Source organism: Manacus candei, unplaced genomic scaffold (assembly GCF_025592945.1).
Source record: "Manacus candei isolate 608988 ecotype Guabito, Panama unplaced genomic scaffold, ASM2559294v1 h1tg000016l, whole genome shotgun sequence".
Classification (NCBI taxonomy): domain Eukaryota; kingdom Metazoa; phylum Chordata; class Aves; order Passeriformes; family Pipridae; genus Manacus; species Manacus candei.
Genome location: NW_026138064.1, coordinates 3,715,263 through 3,742,694, shown reverse-complemented (window position 1 = coordinate 3,742,694; position 27,432 = coordinate 3,715,263). Strand labels below are relative to the sequence as shown.

General features: G+C 37.4%; 2 protein-coding genes across 19 annotated transcripts in view; both read right to left on the bottom strand.

Annotated features, from left to right (window-relative positions):
- Nucleotides 1-398: 398 nt before the first annotated feature.
- Nucleotides 399-10,833, bottom strand: MACIR (macrophage immunometabolism regulator). 3 transcript variants are annotated; one of them, XM_051782702.1, is made up of 2 exons: nucleotides 10,661-10,833; nucleotides 399-2,720 (listed from the first exon to the last, which is right to left on the bottom strand). In XM_051782702.1, exon 2 carries the CDS (start codon nucleotides 2,697-2,699, stop codon nucleotides 2,076-2,078), a length of 624 nt encoding a protein of 207 aa, XP_051638662.1. In that variant the 5' UTR covers nucleotides 2,700-2,720; nucleotides 10,661-10,833; the 3' UTR covers nucleotides 399-2,075. The 3 variants fall into 3 exon arrangements, with proteins under 3 accessions (XP_051638662.1, XP_051638661.1, XP_051638663.1); XM_051782701.1 differs by lacking the exon at nucleotides 10,661-10,833 and adding an exon at nucleotides 10,467-10,582; XM_051782703.1 differs by lacking the exon at nucleotides 10,661-10,833 and adding an exon at nucleotides 9,973-10,152.
- Nucleotides 10,834-15,172: 4,339 nt separating this feature from the next.
- The window catches only part of PPIP5K2 (diphosphoinositol pentakisphosphate kinase 2), a 46,929-nt gene continuing 34,669 nt past the window's right edge, over nucleotides 15,173-27,432 (bottom strand). For 2 of the 16 annotated variants that reach the window (XM_051782564.1, XM_051782563.1), the window contains exons 25-32: nucleotides 27,036-27,209; nucleotides 25,753-25,822; nucleotides 23,587-23,706; nucleotides 22,651-22,713; nucleotides 20,894-20,953; nucleotides 18,660-18,791; nucleotides 16,979-17,107; nucleotides 15,173-16,372 (exon numbers count right to left, since the gene is read on the bottom strand). In XM_051782564.1, coding sequence (XP_051638524.1) covers nucleotides 16,269-16,372; nucleotides 16,979-17,107; nucleotides 18,660-18,791; nucleotides 20,894-20,953; nucleotides 22,651-22,713; nucleotides 23,587-23,706; nucleotides 25,753-25,822; nucleotides 27,036-27,209 — 852 coding nt within the window. In that variant the 3' untranslated portion in view covers nucleotides 15,173-16,268. Of the gene's footprint in view, nucleotides 16,373-16,978; nucleotides 17,108-18,659; nucleotides 18,792-20,893; nucleotides 21,039-21,919; nucleotides 22,066-22,650; nucleotides 22,714-23,586; nucleotides 23,982-25,752; nucleotides 25,823-27,035; nucleotides 27,210-27,432 lie in introns of those variants that run through there. The other 14 variants (XM_051782566.1, XM_051782568.1, XM_051782567.1 and 11 more) reach the window with 14 other exon arrangements.

Here is a 27,432-nt window from a genome sequence, read left to right as displayed (position 1 = left end):
CTCTACTTAGTCTCTATTATAGGTCGTATCGGTAGTATTTCCCACATTATGAGAGCTGCAAGTGCGTATGAGTTAAGCAAACATAACCATGTCTGAGCACATTCATTAGCAAATCACCAAAACAGATAAAATACAAACACATTTTTTACGTTTGAACTCAGCTAGAAAGCCATCAACCTCTCCCTCAGCGTAGCCATACAACTACAGCACTGGACATCAGAAACAAGCACAAAACACTAGTAAATGCGAGGCACGTTTCCTGAAACAAAGTAACAAACCTAAGCATCTATTTCACAGAAGTTCAGGATCCTTCCTTTCAGGTTTTTAAATATTCCTTGGTCTGTATTTTTTTAAACGACCACTTTCTCCTGCATAGCAAAAAACTCCACAACAATAGCTGTTTATACCACCTTTTTTATTTTTCAGCCAGAAATACATTTTCCTTGGGTATTTCAATAAACAATGGTCTTTATTCCTTAAACAAAACCCCCATCTCTTTGGCATCTGACCATACTCTGTTTTTCAAACTAAAGACTATATAGGAAGACTTTACTTTCAAGGTCATTGTCCGATACATTAAATTTACACAGGTGTAGTTAACTTTCAAAAATACACTTTTTTTGTAATGTTTCTAACAAACCTAAACAAAAGATAACCCAACCACAAAATGCTCACTACTGGGCTGCCTTCATTTAAAACTGTGGAGTAAGTGACAGAATTAGAACTTTTCATTTTCCATAGCACATGCACTAACTAGTGCTTTCCATTCATTCTGAGTGATAAGTAAACAAACAAAACAAATCTTACTTCTATCAGAAACAACTGATCAAATAATTTACATTTAAAACCAGCATGACATTACTTTTAACTTCTGCAGTGGTCATCAGCCAAAATCAAGTTGCACACTCCTTCACTAACAGACTGCATCTAAAAAAAAAACTAGTTTTCGTTTTTAAACATAAGTTATTAAAATGTTTCAAATACATCTAGGAATACAGTTGTCAAAACCTGTGTTTGATGTCATGTTTGGATAAAAATTCATTAAGTAACAAAAGTAAGCTGGTGTATTCAATCTACTCTGTTGAATAATCCAGGATTATCTCTTCAATGTTGATGCAGAAATACTTCACTTGCACCCTGTCAAATAAAATGAGCCCTCCAGATCTCAAGTGTTCAGTGCTTCAAGTCAACAGAATTTCCAAATCTATGCTGAAGTTATTTGACACCTTCTGCTACTATACATGGTAGAGAAATCATAAATTAAAACCAAAAACATTACTGACATACCAGTGCAAACATTCCAGTTTGTCTCTCAAGACAACGTAAAAAATAAAATCAACAATAACAAAAAAATCTTCACTCCTCAAAAGATTTGCTTTAAAGAACCCAAATACTCATTCTGAACATGTTTTATAGGAAAGGTAAAGCAATTGCTTCCATGCAGAGATTAAAAAAAAAATAACTGAAGAGGATTCAAGTAGCAAAGGTTTGCTTTATGAGCAAATCTCACCCTCATCACCAGCACAAGCACAGTCTAAAAATGTTTGAACTAGCTTGTTTAAATAGAAAGTGATTTATTTAGTCACTTTCCATGCTGTCAAAACCCATTCATTTTCCTATAGAATACAGAAACAAAAAGTAAAACCAAAGAACCTCCTAAACTTGAATACTTATCCAAGAACAGTTTCTAAGGTCAAGCCAAAATTAGCAACAACCAAGCAGACATCACCAATTTTTCAGTGTTAAATTACTGTAAATAGTAGATCTAGCTGTACAAAAAAAAAAAAAACAAACCAAAAATCAAAAGCTTTCTTTTTTTTTCAAACGTGTCCAAAGAAATATCCACTGATTGCAGTCAAATTTGCATCAGAAGCTTCTTGCTCAGGAAAGATTTCTCCCTCCAAGTATTTGTAACACATTGCATTGCCAAGACTCTATTCAAATAAATTACTTTCTGGTAATATTTAGCTGATACAACCACCTACAATGTGGACAGTCATGTACACAGTACAACAGTGGACTTTTGCAGCAACAGAGAAAGGATGAGAAATCATTTCTAAGTTCAAGATGACAGCTCATGTGCTATTCCTTGCAAACATACGGTCCCCTCTAAGGGTGAGGTGTTGGAGCTGGTACTGTAGCACTTCTGTGTCAGCAGGTTCCTTAGTGCTCATTTTGTCTAAATTGAGGTAGTCCAGGGATTTTGAATGAACCCTTTTACCTTTCAAAAGGCAGAGAGGCAGGGGACCATGAAGTGCCTTGTAAGGTTCATATGGTAAAGCTTTATTGCATTTATCCCCTGAGCTGGGCATCCGCCTCCTCCTCCTCCCATTTACTGCTGGGATCTCATATGGCTGGTAGTACCTACTTCTCGTTTTGTACAAACGGGAGGAGCGTGCAAGTCCTGGATCCAGCTGCTTGGAGTGCAAGTTTGGCCCAGATTCTCCTTTGTTCTCTTCAGCTCCTGTACATTTCTGGGCTAATTTCAGCAGCTCCTCTCCAGTTGTGAAGCCCACCAGGTAGTTAGAATTCATGTGGAGAATCTGGTATCCTGCAACTGTCCGCCGCATGGGCGAGCAGGGGGTACTGGAACAGCGGGGCTTTTCAGCTTCCGTCCTGCCTGCAGAGCCCACCTCTGCAAGAGGCACAGGGAGAGTGGACAGGGCAGTTCTGGACTCTCCATTTATGTCAACTTCCATTTTAAACACAAGGCTATCCTCCTAAAAAATAAAAAGAGCTTGGTCAGAAAATAGAGCCTTTATGCAACACAGGGAGCTGAGAGAGGATTGCAAAAACGGGATTTTGTATCAGCCAGACCAGTACTTCTCTATTCAGCCTTGACTTATGCTCAGCAGGATGTCACACAAGCCACTACCACCTCTAACATGGAAAGATGTGGTCACTATCACAGCAAATATACACCAGTATACTCAAGAAAACAGGAAAGCCGCCTTTTCATTTCTTCGTTTTCAGTATCATCTAAACCATATCAGTGACACAGTTACTTCACAAAACAGAAAGGTCACATTTTTTTCCAAATCCATGCTTTCTTCATTGTCAACCTCACCTCTGCTCTAAACAGAATCTAGTGGCTCTCTAGTCAGTACAGTTCACAAAAAAATTCAGCATAGCTATGTCATGTTCAAAGGCAATGAAACTCAAAGAAGAAAGCAAATTTATTATCCAAGTGTCAAGCAGAAACAATTCTGAAATTCTTTTTACACGACCATAAACCACATTCAAAAGTGCAGTAATGCTTCACAAATGAAACTGACTTAAAACTTGCTATTAACAATTTTTAAACTGCTACTTGCTGCCATTCTGAGCCTTAGGAGGTCACAGGCCAAGTAGCAAAGCAGCAACAAACAAGGAAACACTTCACTCAATCTTCTGCCATTAGATGCAAATATCACTTGGCAAAAGAAAATATTCTACCCTTATGAAAAATTTGTTTCTGTTCAGGGACTGGGAAGGAGCAGTTCAAGTAATGTTCCCAACTCTGCTTCCCTGCTTAGTCTCAAACCAACCTGCTGCCCCCTATGCTAATAAACTAGGAGCAAACAAAATCTCCATAGTTCTGCTGAAGAGGATTTTATTTGCCATTAACAAACTTCTACATGGAGAGACTATTAGTAATGTTCCTTCAGTCTTAAGTGTTCTTTTAATTCTCACAATCGTGGTCTGCTTAAGATTCTTCATTACCAATTTTTGTGTAGCATAACTGTTACAGATACACTTCATCAGTGAGCTTTTTAGCACTTTTGAGTTGGCCTGGATGATCTCCAAAGGTCCCTTCCAACTGTAACAACTCTGTAATTCTGTGAATCAAACAATACAGCTAATACAGCAAAAGCTAAATAAAAAATTAAAATACCAAACACTGAAATTTCTCACTGAAAAAAGTCCACATAAAACTCAATAATGTTGCCAATTATACTTAACTGAATTCAATGTATATTTATGGAGTCAATTAACACTTTCAGAACAGTGGAAGCAGTTGTTGTTTCCTAATGTAGCACCATACCAAGCAATGAGACAACAAATTTGATGAGGTTTCAGCCACTGAGTCAAAGACTCTAATGGCAATTTCTTAAGTAGAAATTTTGCACCATCAGCAACCATGATTACGGGAGGCGTAGCACAAAAATTTCTCATTAAAACTTTCAGCTATCCTATGGATTTAGCCAAGAAATCCTCAGTATCTGTTCTTGCTTGTTTTTACCCTGCAGTTTAGAAATCTTTCCAGGAACCTTCCACAAAGACTCAAATTGTTCTGTTAAAAGAAACGGAAATTATGCTACAAAAAAGTATAAATAAAATAGTCATACAGCAAGGTTGGAAATTAATCATATTATCTAGTCACACATAAACAGGAAAACCAACAAAAAACCCCCCAAAATTAACAATCACCTGCAACAGCAATATGTGCCCTAAAGAAAGGGAAGGAGGAAGAAATGTCTTCATGCACTTTTCAAGTTAAGGCCTTGAAAACCTGAAAGTAACACAAAGGCCCTTCTCAGAACACACCTTTCAAAATGCTTTTACTTCTGTTCGGAACATGGGGGTGCGTGCGCTGATAACAGAAAACAACTTCGAAAAATAAGCAAGCAGGAGGGAAGGAGTCAGCAGCTCACTGCCCAACAATTACCCCTCACTGGCCAAACCCACTACAAACCGAACTCAGAGCAGAGAAGCCTTCAAGAGAGAAAGTTCCAGTCTGTTCTTCAGCCTGGAACCGCACAACTCCAGTTTCTGTGCTCCAGTTTGAAGAACAGCCCTAAACCCAAGAAATCTGTCAGACACTCAAAAGCATCAGTAGCACCAGAAGCTGGAGCCATAGACATGAAAAGCTCAAGGGAACAGTACTACTGGTTGGTGACAGGAATGACTGGCCAGTCCCACAGGCAGAGGTCCAAAACTCAGTATGTACGTGCTAAGCTATTCTTTCCCAAGACTTTTAAATTTGAGTTACTCAAGCTGCCATACGGCTTCAACATGCTTATCAGGTAAAAAAACCATTTCTACAGTTATAAAGCACTTGATGACTTCTGTTATGTTCACTGGTGTTTAGTAATGTAAGCTCATCAGTAATTCTCAGCAGCAACTACAATACTGGAAAAGACAGTACTTCAGTTTAAAAAGATTATTTCTTCAGATCGCAGCTGGTTTGTCTTCTTGTTTGTCAAAGAGAATAACAGAGTGATGCCAATTCAAGGTAATTCATAATTAGAGATTTATTACTGAATCAAAGCAAAGAGAAGAGGAACAAGATGGCATATCCTCTCCTTTGCTGTTCCTCCACGTATTTAAAAAACACAGAAAATAACTAAAAATAACAGTTACCAAGAGGATTCACTCGGTCAATACACACCAGAAGTGCTTCCAGAATACAATTCACTCCAGTAAAATTTTACAAGGTTTTATCAATTCTCTTTGTAATATAAAGCAAGCTCTGCATAAAAATGAATCTGGCCCGATCCAGTTAAATAAGGATAATGTTGTCTAAAATACAGAGCCAAGAAACAGTGAAGGGAAATCCTAGATCAAATACTATAAATCACTGTATGACCTCAAAGAATACATTAATATGCTCGGGATAGTTCTTTGAGGTTAAAATCCTCAAAATCGCCACATTTTGCAAATACGAAGGCTTTCTGATTATTGAATTATTGACACAAAGGTGTCAGATATCACTTATGCCATTCCCACAGCATGGCACAAACGAAAACCAGGCATCTATGACACATTAATGCCTGACATCACACCACACTATAATATATGCATTGTAAATCATTTGTTGTTGAAATGCATTCTCACCATGTGCCTCACTGCACTCAATAACATCTTCTGTTTGGGTTATTTTTTTCTGTTACATTTATTACCTACTGTCTTTCTGAGGAAAGAAATGTGACTTAAAAATATAAACTTTTTACTCAGAATTTAAAGACAAAGAAAGATGAAGAGGTGTCTCCTTTGACACTCCCATGCTCTGTAAAAAATTTGCATTATTTTGAAACTACCATCATCAACTGCTCTCAACAAAATAACTGCTTCCTTGTAACTTGGCATTTGTTACTTATCTCCTCACTTAGACTCTGAATTGATTTGAGAAAATGCCCTTTTTTGTTTTAGATAAGCACTGAATTTCTATCCATCCAGCAAGCAGATTTTACTTTTTCTTAAGAATCAATCTTTTATTTCCCGCTATTGTTGCAGGCAACAATATTTGTTAAGAACCACTGAGATCTATCTAATTGATAAAATGGCTGTAATTGCAACAAGCAAACGGCAGAATGGAGATGGCAACAGATTCAGTGATACCAACTCTGTAAAGGAGTCAAACATACTGAATAAAGATATAAGGCCAGTTTTGACTTTCCCTTCTCTATGCTGCTATTACTCAATATATACATTGCACTTAAAAGATATAATGTTTGTCTATCAAGCATCAGGAGTAAGTGAAGTCACCCATCATGTGTGAAGAACATGTGAACTCAGTCACACACTTTTAATCATTTCAACTATCTCTGTTTGTGAAGGGCAAAAAACAAGGCCTACATCTTTCCCCCGGCAGTCTGAAAAAAAATCACCTTCATGTAGTATGTGCTCTTGGAAATCCCTGTTTCTCTGTCACTGAAATGTGCTGATGGAGTTACATATTTGTACAGCAAAATTTTCTGAAAATAATTATTTCCAACCTGCAACTAAACGAACTGAAGTATTTGGGTGAAATGGAAAAAAAAATCAAGCTAAAGCCCAGCTACGTAAGAGCATCCACAAAGGGGTCACATTTATTTTTCTAAAGCTGAGGCAGCAAGGCCACAGACCTTGAGATGTGTCAGCTCCCAGGCTGACAGGGCAAGTTGGTGATATTGCTGCCCACTCTTCCAGAGAAGGATGCTTGTTTTTAGTCATCCTCTTTACCTTCTGCTGAAGGGACTTAGACTACTATGTTGCTTAACAGCGCTTTGTTTTACAGACTGATACCATGTTTGTAGAGATATGAGTTAAAAAAAAAATAAATCACAGAGAACAAGTAAGAAAGGGATGAATAAAATACACACATTCTTCGACAGCTCTTTCTCTTAGAAGAAATTCCAAAGTCCTCTAAGCTAAAGAGAACCGAAGTAACATTAAATTGTTGCACTGCATAAGACAACATTCAAATGGAGTAAGAACTAAGTTTAGGACAGATTTCCTTCCTCAAAATCACAAGCAAGAAAATGAAATCATGCATAAGGCATATGTTATAATTCTACAGGCCTTAAGAAAACAGACGAATGGATGTTACTGAATTAATAAAGCCAGTGCAGTAACTGCAGAATGTGATGTAAAACAAAAGCCCACAAAACAACCAGTAAAATGGGGTGGGGTGATAGGGGAGTTTTGGAGGGGGGTGATCTTGTCAACAGGTAAAGTGTTAAGCCATTCACCTCTCCAGTATACTAGACAATAAATACCACATGGTTGACACAGAACTAGGAATTATATTTTCAAAAAGAAGATTACATGAATTTCTAACAATTTATTCCTACTCTGAGTACCAAGAACTATTTAACCAGTTTGTTAATTCTTGTTATTAATGTAGCTTTACACAGAAAACAATTATGACCCAGGAAACTACCTTTTCAAATTAAGGAGGATCATAAGTGCATTACTGAGGAACTACAATTAGCAACTCCAGTGACTAGCTCAGACCAGACCAGCATGGCAGAGCATACAATTTACACAAAAGAGAGACAGATGGAATGTCAAGAGTCTGACTGAGCTAATGAATTTTGTATGAGCAGACTTAGGAAGCAGGAAAAGTAAAAGCAAATGGTGGGAAAGAAGGCCACTTTAGCATCCCTTTGCCAAGCAATACTACATGGAAGTGTTTAACAGAGGATAACTTCTCTCAAATATTTAGTCTTTCATACGAACAATGGGACTTTCTTGCTGGATGGAATCACAGACGAACACTCACTCTGTCAGCAAAATGATGCTCCTGGCCAGCATAAAGGTGGTTGTTTACCATTGTTACTCATCAAAAGATGAAACAGTGAGATACATATAAAGAAGCTGATGCATATTGTAAAACATAGTTTTTATTCTTTAGCTAGCTAGTAAGTGAGTTTTCCTTGCAATTGCATTTCCATTTCTCTGTATTTCCTGTCTCCATTTCTTCATCAATCAATATCTAAGTTTCATTTTGAAAGTTCTCTCTAGTTTCAGGTTAGACCACTTAGAAAAAAACCCCGAACAACCTGACTTGTCAACAAAAAACTAAACTGCCTGTCAGAAATAATAGATAGGAAACAAAACAGAACAAAAAAGCAGAGTATTTAAAGTATTACAGATTTCACTGCATACTTATTTTTGTCTTTAAAAACCAAGATGATAATGGGACTAAAGATCTACATTGTTTTTGTATCAGATAAGAAATTCATGTTGGGGAGTATTCTCTATTGCCAAGTCTCAAAATACAGCTCTGTGACATTTTTTTGAAACTACCAACCTAAACAACCATACTAAGCCCTTTGAGACTCAGAACAGCTAATCAAATAAATACACTTTAAAAATAAGACCTACTCAAAGATATCAAGAAAAACATGTTTAATCTATGCAATTTAGTTTTCTGAGTTTTATTTTTTAACAGAAGCACTTAAAACTGCTAGTTCTTTGTCTTAACTTGATACAATCTGCAGCAGATACTTAGATATTTGTTGGCAGGGTGTATAATTCACTTATGCTATCACATCACTAAAGGTCACTTCCTCCAGTTCAGGAGAGTTACATATACAAAGGCTTTAAAGTTGTCTGCCTACTTCTCAAATGCTCCTTCCCTATCGAAATGCTACCTAAGAGTAAATATTTAAGTCATGCAAGTATGGAATAATAATTATTAAAAGTCCAACAGCACATGAAGGTACAGTAAATTTCTATTAAACTTACAACTAGTGTGAACAGAAATCTTTGTCCCAGAACACTGAGTTCATCTGACTTTGCCATAACACACTGCATTTGCATGTGATAATGCATGCCTGGTGGTCAGACCAGCAGCATAAGGCTAGTCAAGGAAGAGATTATGGAGAAAGCCACGCTATAACGTCAGTGCTGTTATACAAGAACTTAATTTCAGTGATTGCACTGCCACTGCCTCATTTCTCTCTGCTTCACAGCCACTACAAGAACTGCCCTCCTCCATCTTCATTATTCTAAAAAAGGCTCTCCCTCAAGGGGGAAAAAAAAATAAAATTAAGCAAGCACACCACGTCACACAGAATATGGTTCAAAATACACCAACAGCAGGAGGGCGGTGGTGGGAGGAGCAGCTTTCTGCCATCGATTCATTTCTGCAGGCAGCTATGCCAGCACATATGTATGGGTGTGCATGACACACTGGCCCACTCTGGAGAACACCCTGACAAAGACATGTTCATGGGAAACATCTGCTAACGTACATAATTTCCTATTTTCCTTATAATAGCTACATACACACACTGGTGCCAGATAAACCCCTATGTAAAATAGCATATAAATAACATATATAAACAATTAAGACCGGCTGTAGACCATTCAAAACAGCACCTCAACTGTACAGAGACACTCCCCCAATATCTTAATATGCAGAGACAGTATTGGTAAAACATGCCTACAACGAACCAAAAGCAGCTGAGCAAGTTCCATACTCTGTAGAGCAACTCTTCAATGCACCTGAGAGCGCACAAGGGCAGTCAGCGAGCATCACAGGCAGCACAGTGAACATTTAAACACAACTCCCAGCCTCTCTTTACTCTTCACTAAGCAAGACTTATTACAGTTACACACAGAAAGCTGGGCACTAGTGCATTTTGTTACTAGTGAGGTCATATTCAAGTTTATCACTTGCCTGAGCATGGGGACTGCCCGTGGCGATAAGTTGCAATTGAAGAGATGTATAAATGGTTATGTATACTAAAAACATATATATAAATACATATATATACTAACACTGGATACAGGTGCTAACAGGTGAACTCTGCGGCTTTCCCACCGCTCACACCGCTACTCCTGGCTGGCAGAGAAAGCGCCCTGGAGAGGCCTCCCCGCAGGCTCCAGGCCCTGCACACACGGCACTCCCCGCACACACACGGCGGCCGGGACCAGCGCCCCGGTGTCCTCCCAGACCTGCCCTGCTCCTCCTGCAGGCCCAGCCCCGCCGCGCCCGGGGCCGCGATCCCCGGCTCTGCCCCGGCCCCGCCGCCCGGGGCGGCCCCGCCGCGGCTCTGAGGGCACAGAGGCGCCAGGGCCGCCGCCCGCTGGAGGCCCAGGCCGTGCCGAGCGGCTCCCCCCGATCGGGGACGGCATCCCCGCGGTTCCCCGGCGGGCCCACCCCGCACCGCGCCCGCCCTGCGGCACCTCCCTGGGCCCGGGCCCAGTCGCCGACCCTGCTCCAGGAGCCGCGGGCAGGGCCCGGGGCTCCATCCCCTCCCGCCCGGTCCTACCTGCGGCCGGGGCGCGGGGCGCGGGGCCCGGGCGGAGCAGCGGCCGGGGCGGCGAGCAGGGACCCCACTTCCCCCGGGCCCGCCCGGCGCGGGCTGAGGGCGGAGCGGCCGGGACACGCCGCGGAGCCGCCGCCGCGCACCGCCCCCCCTTCCCCGCCCTCCCCGGCCGCAGCCGGCTCCTGCTCTCATCCCACCTGTGCTGATACTCCCTAGCAAGCTTTAGTGTCGCATGCCATTTCTCTTCGTACACGACTGTGAGGATGGATTGAGTAACCATCTCTCGAGTAGCCATCTCTTGCTGACTCGCTCCTCCCTGAAATACCGCCCGTCTCCACCGATAACCTCTGTGGTATCTCATGCACACAAAGTTTGGACACGGTTTATGTGTGACTAGGTAATATGAGTAACTGGGTGTTGCCCATGCAGAGGCCATGCTCTGTCCTCCCTCTGATCCCAGTGGTCCTGCCAAGAGGGTTGCAGGTCATTTGGTCTTCAATTGCAGAGAAGGGTGTTGGCATTCCCTATGCTCCCAGACTAGCCAATCATTGTGCACCCAGATGCTCCTGGGATTTGTGTTTGTTGGAAATTCTCACCTAGGACAAGCAATGGAGTACATGAAGAACAAGGTCTTTGTACAGAATTTTAATTAAAGGCTCTGCAAGCCCTTAAGAGTCACTGAGTTTGTGAGTTCACAAAACTGTTCTAAGAACTAAATTAGTAAATTCAGTACAGAATATGGAGAATATATCTGGTCAAGCAGCAGTGTAAGAACCCACACAGAGATTAGCTAAATTGGTTGGAGCACGGTGCTAATAATGCCAAAGTTATGGGTTTGATCCATGTACAGGCCATTCACTTATGAGTTGCACTTGATGATCCTTGTGGATCCTTTCCAACTCAGAATATTCTCTGAAAATGAAGCTGGAGTGTAATTCAGAGGCATTATGATGCTCTGTGTTGCTTACAGTACATAAACTCCTTTGGTTCATGTTGACATCTGCAGTACCAGCCTGAGCCAGAAATCCCACCTATGTTGTTCTGTGGTATAAATGAGGCTATAAACTCTTATGAATCAGTATATCCCAACTTTCCCCCCGAAGAACTTCCTCCCAACAACTTCCCCCCTCTTGCTGTCCATGAGTTGTCAGTTAGGTTCAGAGATGAAGTTCCAAGGAGAGGGCAGGCAGTAGTGGTCATTGACTTCAGGAGGCAACAAATGCTTGGGGGTGGTCATAGTATGTTCTGGCTGCATTTAAAAGAAAGAATGCTTTACAAACTAGCAGTCCTGTGCATCCTCCCCCTGCCTCAATCAGATATATTATTATTTAATTAGCTGTAATATTTAATAACATTAATCATACTGACAGAATTAACATGATGTAAAATTCTTAAATTTCTAGATATCAAAAGAAAAGCAGATCTTGACAACTTCTCCTAAGGACAGTTTTCACATTCCACACCAAATATTTGAAAATAAAACCTACAGCTTACTAAATCCCTAAATTCCTAAATAATTTTCAAAGTTCTGCATTTTCCATGCAACCAGGATTTTCCCACCTAAGATCTTAACACTTTTTAGTGCCACTGCAACCGTGGCACAATAAAACAGACCATTACAGACCATTTTCTCTGCATGGTCACCCTGGCCAGAACACAAAGTAACCTACATCTCACAGTGGCTGTGCTCTAGCTTCTCAGATCAATGACAGTCAATTGGAATAACATTATGTCCTAGTTAGGACAGTTGAGACCAGTTCATCACTGGATGGGTGTAACCCAAAACTGTGTATTCTATAGCCTTCCATGCCATTTCCCAAAAACTGTTATCAATGAACCATTTACACCATCTGCACATAGAGCCTGACTCCTCAGGCTATAAACTAGGTGCTAAGAGAGGCCTGCGAGATGGGAGTTGCTCTTGTCCTCACACCCATTAAGGAACCCTCCACCCTGAGGGAGGTACTGAGCATTCCTGCCTGAACTGGAGGATATATAATCTTGGAGTGTTGGGACCTTTTTAACCACTTGTGGGATCCAGAGGAAGACTGCAGATCATCGCTCTCAACCAGATTGCAGACCACCACTCTCGACTGGACTGCAACCACCACTTTTCAACCAGACTGCAACCATCACTGTGGACCAGACTGCAACAGCACTCTCACCAACAGGTTTTCCCCTCTCCTTTTCCTTTGGACTCAGGGGGCCCAAAGAGCACCACTCTGTTCATGCCCCAGGGTGCTGGGTTATATATTTGGGCTTTGTGGATTAAAACCAATTGTTTGTCTGTATAATCGTACTTATTGTATTACTTTATTAAATTGTTATTCTGACTTGTGGTCTCTCTTTTGAGTTGAGTTCATTTCCCCTGCTGGTTTGCCTTTAAACCAGCACACATTACAACGCCATATGGAAAACATAATATTAAAGGTAAAACACATAGAAAAAGGGCTCAATTTCTATTATTCTCTGCAGGTTCTTCCTTATTTATTACCCAAAGACTAATGAGACAAACATTTTTTATTAAATATTCACTTACCCTTATGAAGAATTGTAGCCATTATTTTGAAAATCTGAATTTTGCGGGAAATCCATAACCATGCGTGGCATAGTGACAAACAACTTTTTAATTCAGCCTATTTTTATGTTTTCTAAGTAAGTACACTTTAGAACTGGTTTTGTATTAAAACAGAATTTAAGTTTCTTGAAAGGTCTTTTACCTCTTTTATGATATGGACGTTCTCTGTATTCATTGCATGCTCCTCCTCCTAGGCCCACATTTGATGGCATTCACACACTTACAAATTCCTTTATTTATAGATAAAATATTTGTTTTATTTTTTTATTCAACATCTGTTTTTCACAGTAATGCACTCTAGACTGCTTTGTTATTACACCACTTTCTGTATTTCAGAGCACAAGATGTTTGTTTTTAAGGGCTAAGTGAAGGAGTCAAGAAATCAATATTTGAAAACATTCAGTAAAATTTGTCCTCTTCATAAAACCAAGTAAAATTAAAATCATTATTTAAAAATAAAAATAAAAGAAAACATGAACAACTACTAGAAAGTACATGTTTTTTCTTTCACTGTTTTTTGCAGAATTGGCTTTTTGAAAAAGTTTTTGCATTTTTTGTTTTAGCAAATTACTTGTGGGTCTGTCAACAATGTAATTGCTGTAAATTGATAAAGAAAAAATACAAGAAAAACAAAGGAATATTATGCTTCCCTCTGTGCTGGATGACAGAAAACAGTGTTAAATCCCTACATTCTGCCACTTGTCTATGGCACTGAAATGGCTATTAGAAATCTTTGTTACATCTCTTCTGCAATCTTCCTTTGAACTTTGGTTTTGATGCTATTGTTCAGTGTATGATCATAATTTTTGATATATCATTATACAAGGATATGTATGATAATTATTTTTTGTATGCACACCTGCCTAACCTTGTTTATATGGATTTTTACACATCTGAACTTTGAAAGAACATCTGCTTTTCCTTAAAAATTTTACTTGGCTGGATAATTACATAACTGAAATTTATGTCTTTATTATAATAAAGAAACATAAAACAAGAATTAAAAGTTATTTTAGGAACTTTCACAAACATTTTTGTGGTTTGGTCTATTTGGTAATGCTGCTTCTTAAAGAAATGCTAAATGATTACTTAAACTATATTGCAGTGGCAGTATTTTGGGAGTTACAAGCATATTCAACCATTGGTTTTCTGTAAGCATATTCTTTGACCACTGTCAAATCTGGCTGGAATAGGATGTAGAGCTCAAAAAGTTTAATGTGAGACAGTGCAACTACATAAAGGAACTGGTCTAAAAACACATTGAAATCTGCTAAGTCCATGTTCTGCCCTATTTTAAGTGCACCACTACGAAGTAGAAGAGCCCTCCCTCCCTGTGGTCCTGTGTTTGATGTTACCATTCTGGAACATGAAGACATCCTGCAGAATGTTGGACTACTGTTTAGCTATTTAAGGATTGATTTCATCATAAAATGATATTGTCATTTCTGAGTCACGTCCTTTACCACCAAGAGAAATTTTGGCTTATTTGTAAATTAATGGCTTATCTGCAAATTGTTTTCCACTGAGACTACTGCATCAACTACCCACTATATTTCACAGCACTTTAAAAAAAAACCACAATGGAGAGAAGTTGCCAGTGACCTTGTTTTTTTATTCAGGAGCACATAAAAAAAACTTATGCCACAGCTTTGGTTGACTGGAATGATAGGCATACTTAAATTTTAACTTTTTTTTTTAAATGGTAAACAAGTGTACATTCAGTTGTGTGCAAGACCAACACTGTCAATAACACAATTATACTACAGAAAATGAAATGTTTGAAGTATATAGCTGTGAAAACCTTCATATTTTTGGTAATTAACCAGCATTGTTAGCATTAGTCTGCAGAAGCCATTACATATATGGTAAACACTGAAAACAGACCCTGTGGCAAAGTGAATGTAATTATAGTTGCACTGGCTCTGGAGAAAAGGAAGAGCCCTACTTAAACATATTACTCATAAGCTATGTCTTCTGCAACTTAAACATGAAAGAATTACCTAAGTCATATTTCTTACTACTCAGCCACTTGAACTTAAAAAAGTGGACAGTAGTTTTGTACATTTGGGATAATTACAATTCAGTAATTTTTCATGCCACAGAAAGAGTTGCTTAGACTGGATGATTATTCTATATAACCCCATAACTCCATGTTCCACTTCTAACATCTCTTATAAAATCTTTTTTTTTTTTTTCTTTTTTTAATGAGATTGCTCTCAACCACCTAGACTGGAAGAAGAGAGGTATGAAAATCCCCAGGCAGTGATGAATCCTGAGTATTTTACAACAGAATGCACTGATTTCCGGTAGTCTAAAGCCTCTCTCTACTCTGAAGGGATGATAATAAAGCATAGATGGAATATTTACAATTTTTAGAATAAACCTACCAGCAGAACAACTGTAACCATTTCTCATTCTACAAAATCTGCTTTTTAATATCACCTTTTTGTAGAAACATATGGCAAAGAACATAAAACTGTCTTTTTTAGTAAACAAAAGAAGGTTTTGATAAAAGCACGTAGAAGACAGTTTTATCTGCTGGATGATGAGGTACAGGTACCCGTATACAAACATGTATACTAAATAATAAAAAGAGAAGGTGTATTTGAATGTTACAGGTCTGACGTAAACACAGAAAAAAAATGAGAGTAGTCAAAAGTGCTGATACATTAACTCACTCCATCATGCCTAATTATTGCAGCATATATGATATAAAATAATTAAAATGCAGAAATATCTGCTTGCCTTCAAACCAGGCAGAAGAGATATCTTTGGAAATGTAGTTAAATTAAAAAAAGGTCAAGATGTGTGTTACATTTCAGCCTACAGAAGAAATTCACAGATTTTAAAGTCCTGAATATAGAAGTTTATGATGACAACAGAAAATGCATTACAGTGACGTAAACAGAGCCACTGTAGCACATGCCACTTTCTTTTTGAACAGGTTTACAGTAGATATTGAAAGACACAGAAAAAGTTCATGTGCAGCTTTTCCACTAAAGGTGTGCAGTTCATCAAACTGATAAATATATTTCCTGAAATAATTTAGAGAATGAGAAAAGACACTTGATCTAAACATGTAGTGTGCACACTAGTTAACCACAAATAAACTTAAGATTCTTAAGTGCACTATGAGCTGCAGACATGAATGGCTTTTAAAAGCTCAGTAAGTTAGCCGAACTCACACTAAAGTGAACATTTAAGAAGTTGTTTCCAGTTTTGTCTGATCATTTCTTCTCGGAAAGAGTCTGACCACCAAGTTCTACCTCTAGTGAGGCCTCTTCAAGAGATAGCTTAACATCAGATGCATTAACAGGAGATCCAGGGGTAGCTGTGCACACAGAGAGGAAAAAAAGCATTAGGTTTTATGTTTAATATTCACGCTAAAAAGCATCAAAAGCAACAAAAATGTGTATTACCTAGCACAGAAACACAAACAAGCTGCACTAGCTAATTAAATCAGAAACCCACATGGAATTTGTTCTCTAAATAGCACAACCAAAAGCAGATAGTATAGCTGGCCAACAGTTCAGACTAAACATACTAATGATTGAATGCATTATTGTGTTATTGGCAGCTTCAGTCAGTACCTGGTTACAGAGCTCTACAGTAAATGTTCAGAAAACATTCTAGAAATTCTGCCATTTAAATAAATAAATTCCTTTGTTTTACTTGGAGATCGCTGGAAATGCTGTCTACTTCAAAACAAAACCCCATGAATTTTCAGCCCATAGAAACTGAAACAATTTAGAGGATAAGGGAAAGTAAGTAATAACAATTTTACTGCTAAAACTATTTGTGCAATGCTATTGAGTTCTTGCTGATCCACAAAATGATCCCACTTACACAGACAGGGAATCTTAAGAAATAGCTGCCCTACAAAATCATTCTGGAAAGAATCAAGGTAGTCATTCTGCCTCTGACAGAGGTTACTTACATAAGGTTGGTTTCTCTATTGCTAGCCTTTCAGGCAAAGTTTCAAGTGGAGTTGGTTGAATTTTTGCAGGGGTATATGTATTTAAAGAAATTTTTCTTCCTGAAAGTGGCATCATGTAAGTTGGAGAAGCTGAAATGGTGAGAAAAAAAGAATATACACATCATTTAACAACAAAAATACTCTCATCCAAGCCAAACATCAAAAGCAGCAGCCATAGGACTGTGTATCTGTCCAGAGAAAGACACCACCATCTCACAGCTCAGTTGCCCATTTTTGACTATGGTGTCAAAATTTCACAACATGAAAGACAAATCTAAAAATCTCCCTTTTATTTAAGAAAGCAACACAATGAGTTCATGCTGCTAAGGAAGCTAAGCTGAATTTCAGTAACACTGGCCTTGCCAGAAGATTAGCAAAAGCATTAGTGCTACTTCTCATAGGTTATGAAAATTGCATCTGAGTAGGCATTTAGTCCAAAATGTCTATGAAAAATGCACACAAAACATTTATCTCCAGACAACCTCTAAGTAATACAGGAAAACAGCTGGAGAGCCAAGAATGTATGGCCTTAATTGTATCAGGTCGAATTTCCAACAACTCCTCTGTAGAAAGGTGACAACCATTTGTTAGGAGTGTGACCAGGGTTTTTTAAAGTATTTTTTCCATCTTGTGTATTCTCAGCTCTGAACAGATTTTGATGACAAACTTCCTCACCAGCATAACAAGGCATTTTGCATAGCTGAGAATTTTCATATACTTCATATACAGTAGCATCAGTTTTCTTAAATTGCTCATCTTCTTTCTCAGATACAGATGGTCTATTCTATCAGTTTAGCTACTGATTAAAACTAAACCACATAAAATAACAGGAAGAAAAAGGAAAAATCCTATAACAGAAAAAAGAAAAGTCCTTACAGGTTTTGTATCAGTACTTGTTTCTGCATATAAGTTTTCTGATCAAAACATGAGTCTTTAGACACTTCCTCAAGAAGAATGATTTTTAATCACCTGACACATTGATTATAAGCATCCTAATATGGAGATGACCTAAATCTGGCCTAACTTAAACCACTTCCAAAGACACAGCAGCAGAATCACAATGGGAAGTCATCTTCCCAGAGATGTGCACATGGATAGAACTTAGTTGTATTTCATTTCAAGCTCATTTAAACTTCAAACATGCAGCACAAACTACCAAAAAGTTCAGTAACTGCAAGGCTCTCTACAAGTGAAACCCCAAGTAATATTAAAAGAAACAGGAAATAACACATTTTTAAGTGTAAATGCAACACTCCTCTGCTGTGGTTACTGCCACTACAACAGCACAGTATAAAGCTGGAAATACTGCATGCTCACTAAAAAGTATGACCTGTGACTCAGCTGACAGTGTGGACTGAACAAAGGAGTCAATGTAATAGTAAGGGAAATAAACCCACTATGATTGCATTAAATCCTTAATTTAATACCCCAACAATGTCTCAACAGAGACGTTACTACAATGAATTATGACAGTATCCATACCCACAAAAGGATACTGCAAAATTTAGAATTATAGTTTATGTACATTTTCATTTTCTTTAAAAGCAGTATCCTTAGTTTAATTGTTAGCTGTAAAACACTGCAAAAATTAGACAGTATTTAAGAATTTAAAATTAACATAAATACAAACTAAAACCAGTACATGTCTCCTGTAGATTTTCCCTTGATGGAGCAGCAACAGAGGCAAGAAATTCATCCACCTGCTTCAGAGACAAGGAATTATGTAGAGTTTCCAAAGGGCAAATAGAAGGCACCATGGAATACAGTTCAAAACCTAAAAGAAAAATAATAAAAAAGAGAGATTTCCAAACATAAGACAGGATTTAAGCTCTTGCATATGCATGTATTAATGCACGATAAAAAGTATTTATTTTACATTAGCACATGCAGATAGGACCCTTGAAATCATGGAAATTAAATATCACAGGAGTTGGAACAAAATGGGCCAGTTTCCAGGGTGCACTAAACTAAAGACACCATGTAACATACCATGGGATACAAATCCCCTGTACACATGAAGTACATGTGTACACACAAACTATTCAAACATTAGAACTGTGCTCTACTCCCAAATTAGTTAATGAAAGATAATTTTCCTTTAAGACAAACTCAGTAGATCACTACAAAAAAAAGTCAGGAAAAGATAGTATTTCTCCTACTCATTCTCATACCTGGCACATGACTAAATAGATAGATAATTCATTCATGCAAGAAAATAGGATATAGCTATTTTGTCAACTGTTAGCAGACAAGAGCTAAAAATGCTACATCTTCCAAGAAAGAAATTTGCAGAATTCACATTCTATCATCTTCAGTATTCTGTGAAAATAAACTGTTGCCTTTAATATCAAAGGAAAACCACTGTTAGCATTTTTGTACCTTGAGATTACATGTTTTTACCTTCTAAGAGAGAATTACACCTACCTTTATGCATTTAAAAACAGTACTTAGAAGACTAGAAGTTTCATATATTAGAAGAGGTAAGTAAAGCAACCCAAAAATCTAAAAATTTATTGGACTTTGCTTTTCTATGTTAGTATTGATCATACACTAACCATGCATATCCATATTACTAGCAGACTAAAAAGCATTTCAACATCTTGGCTAAAAAAAATTTGCAGTTCTATAAAGTGATGCAAGTTTGATAACTCAATGAACAGCTCTTCATCCAATTGCATTTCAGAAGAGGAAAATATGTCCATTAGTGTTTTCAACATTCAGCTGTAATGCTACAACTTTGCAATTCAATACAGTAAATTTATTTTAAATAAATGAAAAAGCAATAGTGAATGAAATAATGTTTAGAATTTCAGTTCAAGGCACATTTATTAGAGATAGCATTACGACTGTGAACTGTTCTTTCCCATAAAATAATAAGCAACAATATTCCTGTGATATGCAATGTTCCCCATTCATTCCCCATTAGTGCTTTGCATAGAGAAGTAATTCAACAAGGTTTCAACCCCAAAATGTCTGTATGTATATCTTTATTTTTAGATCCACCTTGGCCAATACTCAAATTTCCGGGACAATTGCTACAAATATACAATCAACTGAAGTGTACTCATGTCAGCTTCATTTAGATTATAAACAAAATGTTGCATTTCATAAAAACTTGGTTTCTGTGTACAAAAGAAGCACCACAATATAATTAATTTCTATTCTCCTACAAAGGCAGTAGCTAAGCTTCAGTGTAAGCACTAAGATGTTTGGCATACATATTAATATCCTAAATGACTATTTGCATGCATGCAAAGCACAAACCCTTTCGTTGCATTACAGTGAAATGTAAGATTTCTCTCTTTACCTTGACAGAAAAGTCACCATCATTTCCATGAGAATTTATTTTTCTATTTGCAAATAACAAAGTGGGACAATGTCAGGTTAACTTTTTAGTAACTATTATTGTCATAGTGCATGTTACAGAAAACCAGGAAGAAATTTCAAAATACAGCCATGTCCTTAAAAAAAAAAGGGGGGGGGGGAGTTTTTTCTTGTTTCATAAATTTCCCCTCCAGACATTTTTGTTGAGTTTTAACAATTCTGCTGTCAGGTAGTTGTACTGCAGAATGTTGTAGTAGTAACTTTACGTCTAAGGGATATGGTTTAAAAGATACTCTGGAAATCTATCTGCAGTGTTTTATTTGAATATTTTGTGATGAATATTCTAGGATGTTAAGATAAATAAATTTGAAATTTTATGATGAAGAAGCCCGACAGTATCCCTTTAAAAAGGCAATTTCCTGTACATGAACAGCCTGTGAACTTTGGCTGTATTAATTCTTAAAGCGTCAAAATGCAAGACAATGAAAGGGTTAACGCAGCATCTCAAAAAGCCACCCTGCTGTTTTAGATTCAAAAACTACAGACACATACCACTGGAGCCTAGAAATTCCACAGAGGAAATGGACCAGCACCTATAGAGGTGTGGGTGTTCTGCAGAGGCCCAGAAAATAAGGTAAAGCACTTTCAGAAGATACTTGTTTCACCATGTTCCTTGAACTAAAGATGGGGGGGTAGTCTGAAATGAGTTAAGAGGGTGTGATAACAACATAAAAATAAGAAAAAAAACCAGAGTGAAAGGGACAAGGAGAATCAAAGTGATAGTCCAGAGGACAGACGAAACAACATCAATATGGACGTATGTTAGTAGAGAACCCTTGGAAACCTCCAATACACTCAGGGTTCAGAGGAGCTCGTACTGCATGCATTAATCTTGTCAAAGATGTGTGGTAAAACTGCTGCATTAAATGAATTTGAACAATCAGTGTGATCAATACAAGCAATTTAGATCCTTTTTTAAAGAATGCAGTCACAAAAAGATAGTGCTAAATGGAATAGAGAGTAATCATATTATTAGACACTGACACTCAAATGCAGTTTCTACTTTCTGAATGTGTATGTTTTGGAAATATTGTTTGGTTTGAGTATAAAGATAAAAAACGGACTCCTAACTTTCCTATTTGAAATAGGACACTAGAATTGGCCTTTTAGATCAAACACAGTCTTAATGCTATTAATTCAGGCTTACTGTATCACTTTCCCTTCAAGACGCACCGCAGTGCAAAAAAGTCACTATGGGTTTGTTTTCTCAGCAAAGCCAAACAAAAACTCAGGTTGTTTTTTTTTTAATTAACTTTGTTTTTAAACAACTATATTTTGAATCTATCATGAAAATACTGATGATTTCCACTGCAATTTCAATATCGTCACCATCAATGTATTCAGCCACCAGTCACGCACTTTTTAAAACTGCAGTTAAGAAATCTGGAAAAGCTACGTTAAGGTCTGGTGGATGCTGAAGACTGAGTCTAGTTTTCATGAACCGGATATATTTGGGGCCTATTTAATCATGTAGAAAAGGCGATGCAAAATATTTTGCTGAGGAAGAGAAAGACATACCTTTGTCCTGTGAGTTAAACCAGACCTTTTTTGCAAACTGAAGACAAGTTAAGTCTCACTCTTGAAGTTCAAGAGGTCAATGCTGCTCAAGAAGTCACAGCTCTCTCGCTGTGATTTTTAGTGCAATATTATAGTAATTTGCACATCTGATGAACAGAGAAGTATGATAAGGTAAAATAAATTTTTGTCCTGTGATAACATAGCAATTTAGCAGGAATGGAACCAAAGCTTCTGCTTTAGTTTTTTTAATTTAGTGTCACTTCAAGAAGATAGTCATAAACTCCAGCTGTCAATTCAGTGATTTATTTTAGAATCAGGAGGCTCAGGGAATCAGGTCAGCAGGAGAAAGACAAAGAAGAAGCAGCAGCTATCAAGAAGTGTAATGTCCAATAAGATCAGATTTCATTCTGTGTTTATCTTGCACCATACAGTCTGATCACACAAGAAGTTGGGGAGAATAATTTATTACAGAGATCATGATTAACAGTAGCACTTTTTTTTCAAGGATTTTTCTAAGAAATGAACTTTGATGTTGTATTTATACTAATGAATGATAAAGAAGGGATTTAGGATATCTAATGATTACAAATATATTTGGAATTGTGCTTGAAGTTAGGAACAACAGACAGTTGGATGATACTGTACACCCCATATTTTAAATAAAAATAAAAGGGATGAAGCAAGGAACCTTTTGTTTTTGTTTTCGTTTTTAAAATAAAAGCAAAACGTACCATTGGTTGGGTGTCGAGCAAATGAGATAGAAAACCTTTTAACAGCAGAACCGCGTGTGGTGTCTGAGAAAGAGAAAAACAGGTACCTGAAATTTGTAACAGCTACCAAAAGAAGGAGATTTTAAAATAGGAAAGGAAGAAGGAAGAAAAAAAGAAAATATGAGAAGGTATTAGAACTGAGTGGCATGCAGAGGGGATCAAGGAAAAGGGCAAAAATCTAAATAGAGGTTAAAAAGAAGAAAATTTGGATTGTTGGTAACTACAAGATGTGTAATGAAGTGTATGAAAACAAGCAGAATGAGCTGGTGATTCTGGCATACAAGGTTATTTGGGTTAGAGTCGAACACTGTGTAGTGAAGTGGGGGGGGAAACAGCGTGAATAGTTTCACCTCAGTTATAAAGGTGTGCTTTGGCATCTTTACATTCGAAATCTAGTGAGAGAGTTTCTTCTCTACCCCAGATTATCCAAAACTGAAAATCTCCTGCTCCTTTGTAATCCAAACCCCACCAAAAAAAAAGGTTAGGAATCCTAAAATTTTCACCATCAGTATTTAACTTATTACTTTATAATTTCTTTCATTCCTCACATATGCTCCAAGTAATTTATTTAATTTGAAGATCAATTAGCAATGATAAAAGTCAATGTTTAAAATGGTTACAGAATTTCAAACCAAAAATTTTAGTTTACTTAAAAAATGGACTTGCTGAAATCTCCTGCCACGCGTTACAAGCCTGTGAGCTAGTGTTCAATTCAAGACAAACAAGAATTAACTGCGCTATCAAATTAAAACATAAGCAACCTACAGGCAAATAAAGAAGGAATAGAAACTCACAGAATTAATACTAAGGCAAAATATTCTAGGATTCCACCAAAATCTTTAGAAGTTCAATGTGGCACATGGGTTTGTGCGTGCATGTGCGAGAGTGTGCACATACCATCTATGAAGCCAGAAGAAGTCAGCTTTTTACGATGAGTACGAGCATAATCCTGTAGGTTAGGTGCACTTGAAGAACCCCCGAGCACTGAGGTGCTAAACAGGCCCGCACAGTGAGACCCTGATGGGAGTTAGAGAAAATACATACAACAACCAGGTGTTCGTCCATTCACATTGGGGATGCATGCAGCATGCAAGCACATGGCTCTTACCACACAAAAGGCAGCTTTTGGCAGTGCCTTGGACAGGTTCACAATATGCTTGTAATGTCAGAGTGGGACTTGTAGGTTGAAACTATCATAATTTATTGTGCTTCTACTCATGAGACAGCACCCTCTGCTCTATGTGCAAAGAGAGGATTGGCTTTAACCAAAGTGAGTTCTTGTCCTGTTTTCACTTTTGGTAAAAAAAAGTTACCAGTTAGCATCAATGTAAACATAAAACAAAACAACAAAACAAAATGAAGATGATGAGGAGGAGGATGATGTGAAAGCTGTGTATTTTAAAACCTGCATTTATGAAACAAATATAAACTGGAAAAATACTGCTCACTGCTTTCATCCAAATCAACCTTTGAGATAATAGGCTGCAGTAAAGTACTCACGCATTTCCACAGACTTAATATAGGAATATTTCCCTTCTAACCCAAGAAAATATTAACCAAATTGGAAATAACTCTATTCATATTTCAGCTACCATTACCGACAATGTTACAAACTGAAAATACCTAAAAGTTTAGCTGAACTTCCTTTCCTGAGAAGACTTTTGCACAGCTCCATGCAAGTGACAGTACTTTTATTACAACTCATCAGAATGGGAGTTAAACTAATCATTGAAAGCCACAGACAAAAATATAAAAATAATTTTTGTAATCATCAACCATAAATGAAACTTACATACAACAATGAACAAAATGGAAAAAAATGTTTCAATTTTTTTCCTTTACATTTTACTACTAGTTGAAAGGAGAAGCTGTTTATCACTCAGAGCTTATCTTTTTATTTTTGATGAGTAGCAGCAGATTTTTCTTTTGAAAACCAGCTGTCTATCCAGTGATGCTTCCTTTCATTACTTTTAACAATCCAGTGACGGGAAACATTACTAGCATATGTGACCAATCACAGCCAAAAAAAAATTGGTGCCTGGTCTGTGGCAAAAGCCTTTCACGCCAAATATAATACCTTAATCTACACACAGAAATACATCAATTTCCACAAGCCATATTGTGTCACATAAAAGAAAAGTCATTTAACTTTATCAAGCACATAACAAAAAACAGGACTTCAATAAGCAAGAGCACCTGATGTATGCATTTTACTAAGGGAAAATACAATAGGAAGAAAAGTATCACAGAAAGATTAGACATACAAAAAATAATACAAAAAATACGTATCTTTACAAAGAAAGGAAAAGCTACTTCTAAGTTTATGCATATAGCTTATGCATTTTCTACACTTCATTTTTCCCATGAAAAAACACACAGAAAAAAAAAGCAAGACTGATTTACAGTAGTGCATGATTTCATTTTTTTTGCATATGAGTCATATGTATGCCTGTTTAAAAGAAGCAGCAGAAAAGCACCACTTGAATTAAGGGAATTTGAAACAACTCATTGAATTATAGCATGATTCATTCTAATGCTGAAAAGAAGAAATTAATTTTAGGAGAGGGAATATGTGCAAAACCCCTGGTACTATTAAGAAACTTGAGGTTTTTTCCCCATCCCAGTCCCCTCGTTAAAACACCTTCACTTTCATCAATTACCTGCAGCAGGAAACAAATTTTCAAGAAAAGTGTTTTAACAGTTTCTGGTGCAGGCCATTTCAATCCAAAAGATTCTTGCAAATTCCGAAAACTCCATCAGAAACTACATTATAATGAAAATCTACTTTACATTAAAAATAGTCCTGTGCACCTGTTGTGAGCAGTAAATAATCAGTAGTATGAACAGTCTCGAATACTTTGCTATTTTCAGTTATAATTTATTTAAAAACTTTTCCTGCAGAAAAACTGTCCAGTTCGTAGGCAGACACTCAGCATATGTTACTGATAACAAGTACTATTGGGTCCTGTTAACAAAAAAGCTATTCAAAGAATATACAGCTGTACAGAACAGGCAGATGAAAAGCTGATAACATCAAACAAAATTTCAATTGTAGGCACATACCTAGACCACTCTGCTTTTGTTCCAGAATAGTTCGTGGTGTTCGTAAGTTACTATTGCTTTCTGATAGGACCTGGATGAAAAAACAGAAAAATAAGGGCAAGTAGAACAGCAGCATGAAACATCCATTTAACTTGATACAGCAGCCTGTTTCAGACAGACACGTGTTAATAAGCTGTATGATAAGTGTTAGTAAAAATATGTAAAGGAAACATGAAAGATCATGCAATATCCCCTTCTGAAGGGAGTCCATTTCACATATGAGTTCCTTGCAATGAAGTGGTGCAGAGCAAGCATTCAGAATGAGAAAGGACACAGACCAAGACCAATATGAGAACAAACATTTGAGACATTTTATTTCATTTTACCAAATGCACTCTCCTAAACTGCGCCTGTATTGAAAAAAGGAGGGGAGGGAAGGAAAGACAGACAAGCTATTGAGGACACGATACAATCACTGATCCATGCACGGGTTCAATCAGTGTAATCTTCAGATGCTCACAGCCTTTGCTGATATAAACTTTTCCAATGTAAATAGTTTTAGAATTTTCAATATTAAATTATGAAAATTTTCAGAGAAAAAGGATATGGTTAACAGAACACCATCCATTGTCATACATGTAAACAATATCTTGACATTCTGAACATCTTTATATCTTCACTGGTACTTCCAAGACATTTCGCGTTTCTTTTTTGTCCTGCCTTCCCCTCACCCCCCAGTATAAAGAACAATCTTCAAAATATTGTACAAGTCAATGGATGATGTACTGTTTTGGGAGTTTCAGATACCTCTGGATACAGAAGGCAAGAATTATTAGTGCTAGGAGTTTTTTCCCTGCAATAGTTAATACCAGGCCACTGAAAATATAATATATGCAAAACAAGTTTTGAATAGCAGCATGAAGTACCAAATAAATTATTTTAAATGGTATTGGTTGCAATTATTAATGTTTAATTTTTTTTTCAATTTACCTACCACCAAATTAAGCAATGCTGGTTTTAAAGTCTTAAAGGACAACTAAACCAAAGCAGAAATCTCTTTCATTAGGCAGTTGCACTAAGTCTTTTTGCAATTCCTATAAAGAAACCAAATTTTTATGAAAACATGTAACACATTCAGTGGAAAAACATGCACTTGCTCTTTTTCCCCCAAACATTCTCGGCAAGTAATTTTAAGAAGTGGAAGATTTTGCTTCAAACATAATCCATAACAAGGGATTAGATGTCCTTAAAGACAGTTGTTGCTTGGAATGCATAAAATGTTTAATGAAGTAAAGTTTAAAAACCTGTTGCCATGAGCCAAAAATACTGGATGTGAAAGCCAGTGATTTAGGGGAGACAGGGGAAGAAGTGATTTGTTCCCCTGATCTGCGTCTTCGACGCCCAGTACCCACACCACTGGTGTAATGCAGCCAGGTACCAATACACTCTGGGCTAGACACACTCAGGGGGCTCTCTTCCTGGAAGTGAGAAAGGGGGCAAAAAACAGCAAAGCATGCAAAGTTAGATTCAACAGAGCCAAATGAACAGAAAAGAAAAACCCAATCTGCTTGCACTCTTTTATATACTACTTTTAAAACTATTAAACAGCGAATAGAGAAGAGTAATAATTCAATATTAGGAAGTTAGCAGTTCCACTCTTTTCATCCAGCTATATCTTTTAATATAACACTTCAGTCAAAT

What these genes read in the sequence shown, in the direction of transcription:
- MACIR (XM_051782702.1), bottom strand. Translation starts at nt 2,699, where the DNA reads ATGGAAGTTGACATAAATGGAGAGTCCAGAACTGCCCTGTCCACTCTC.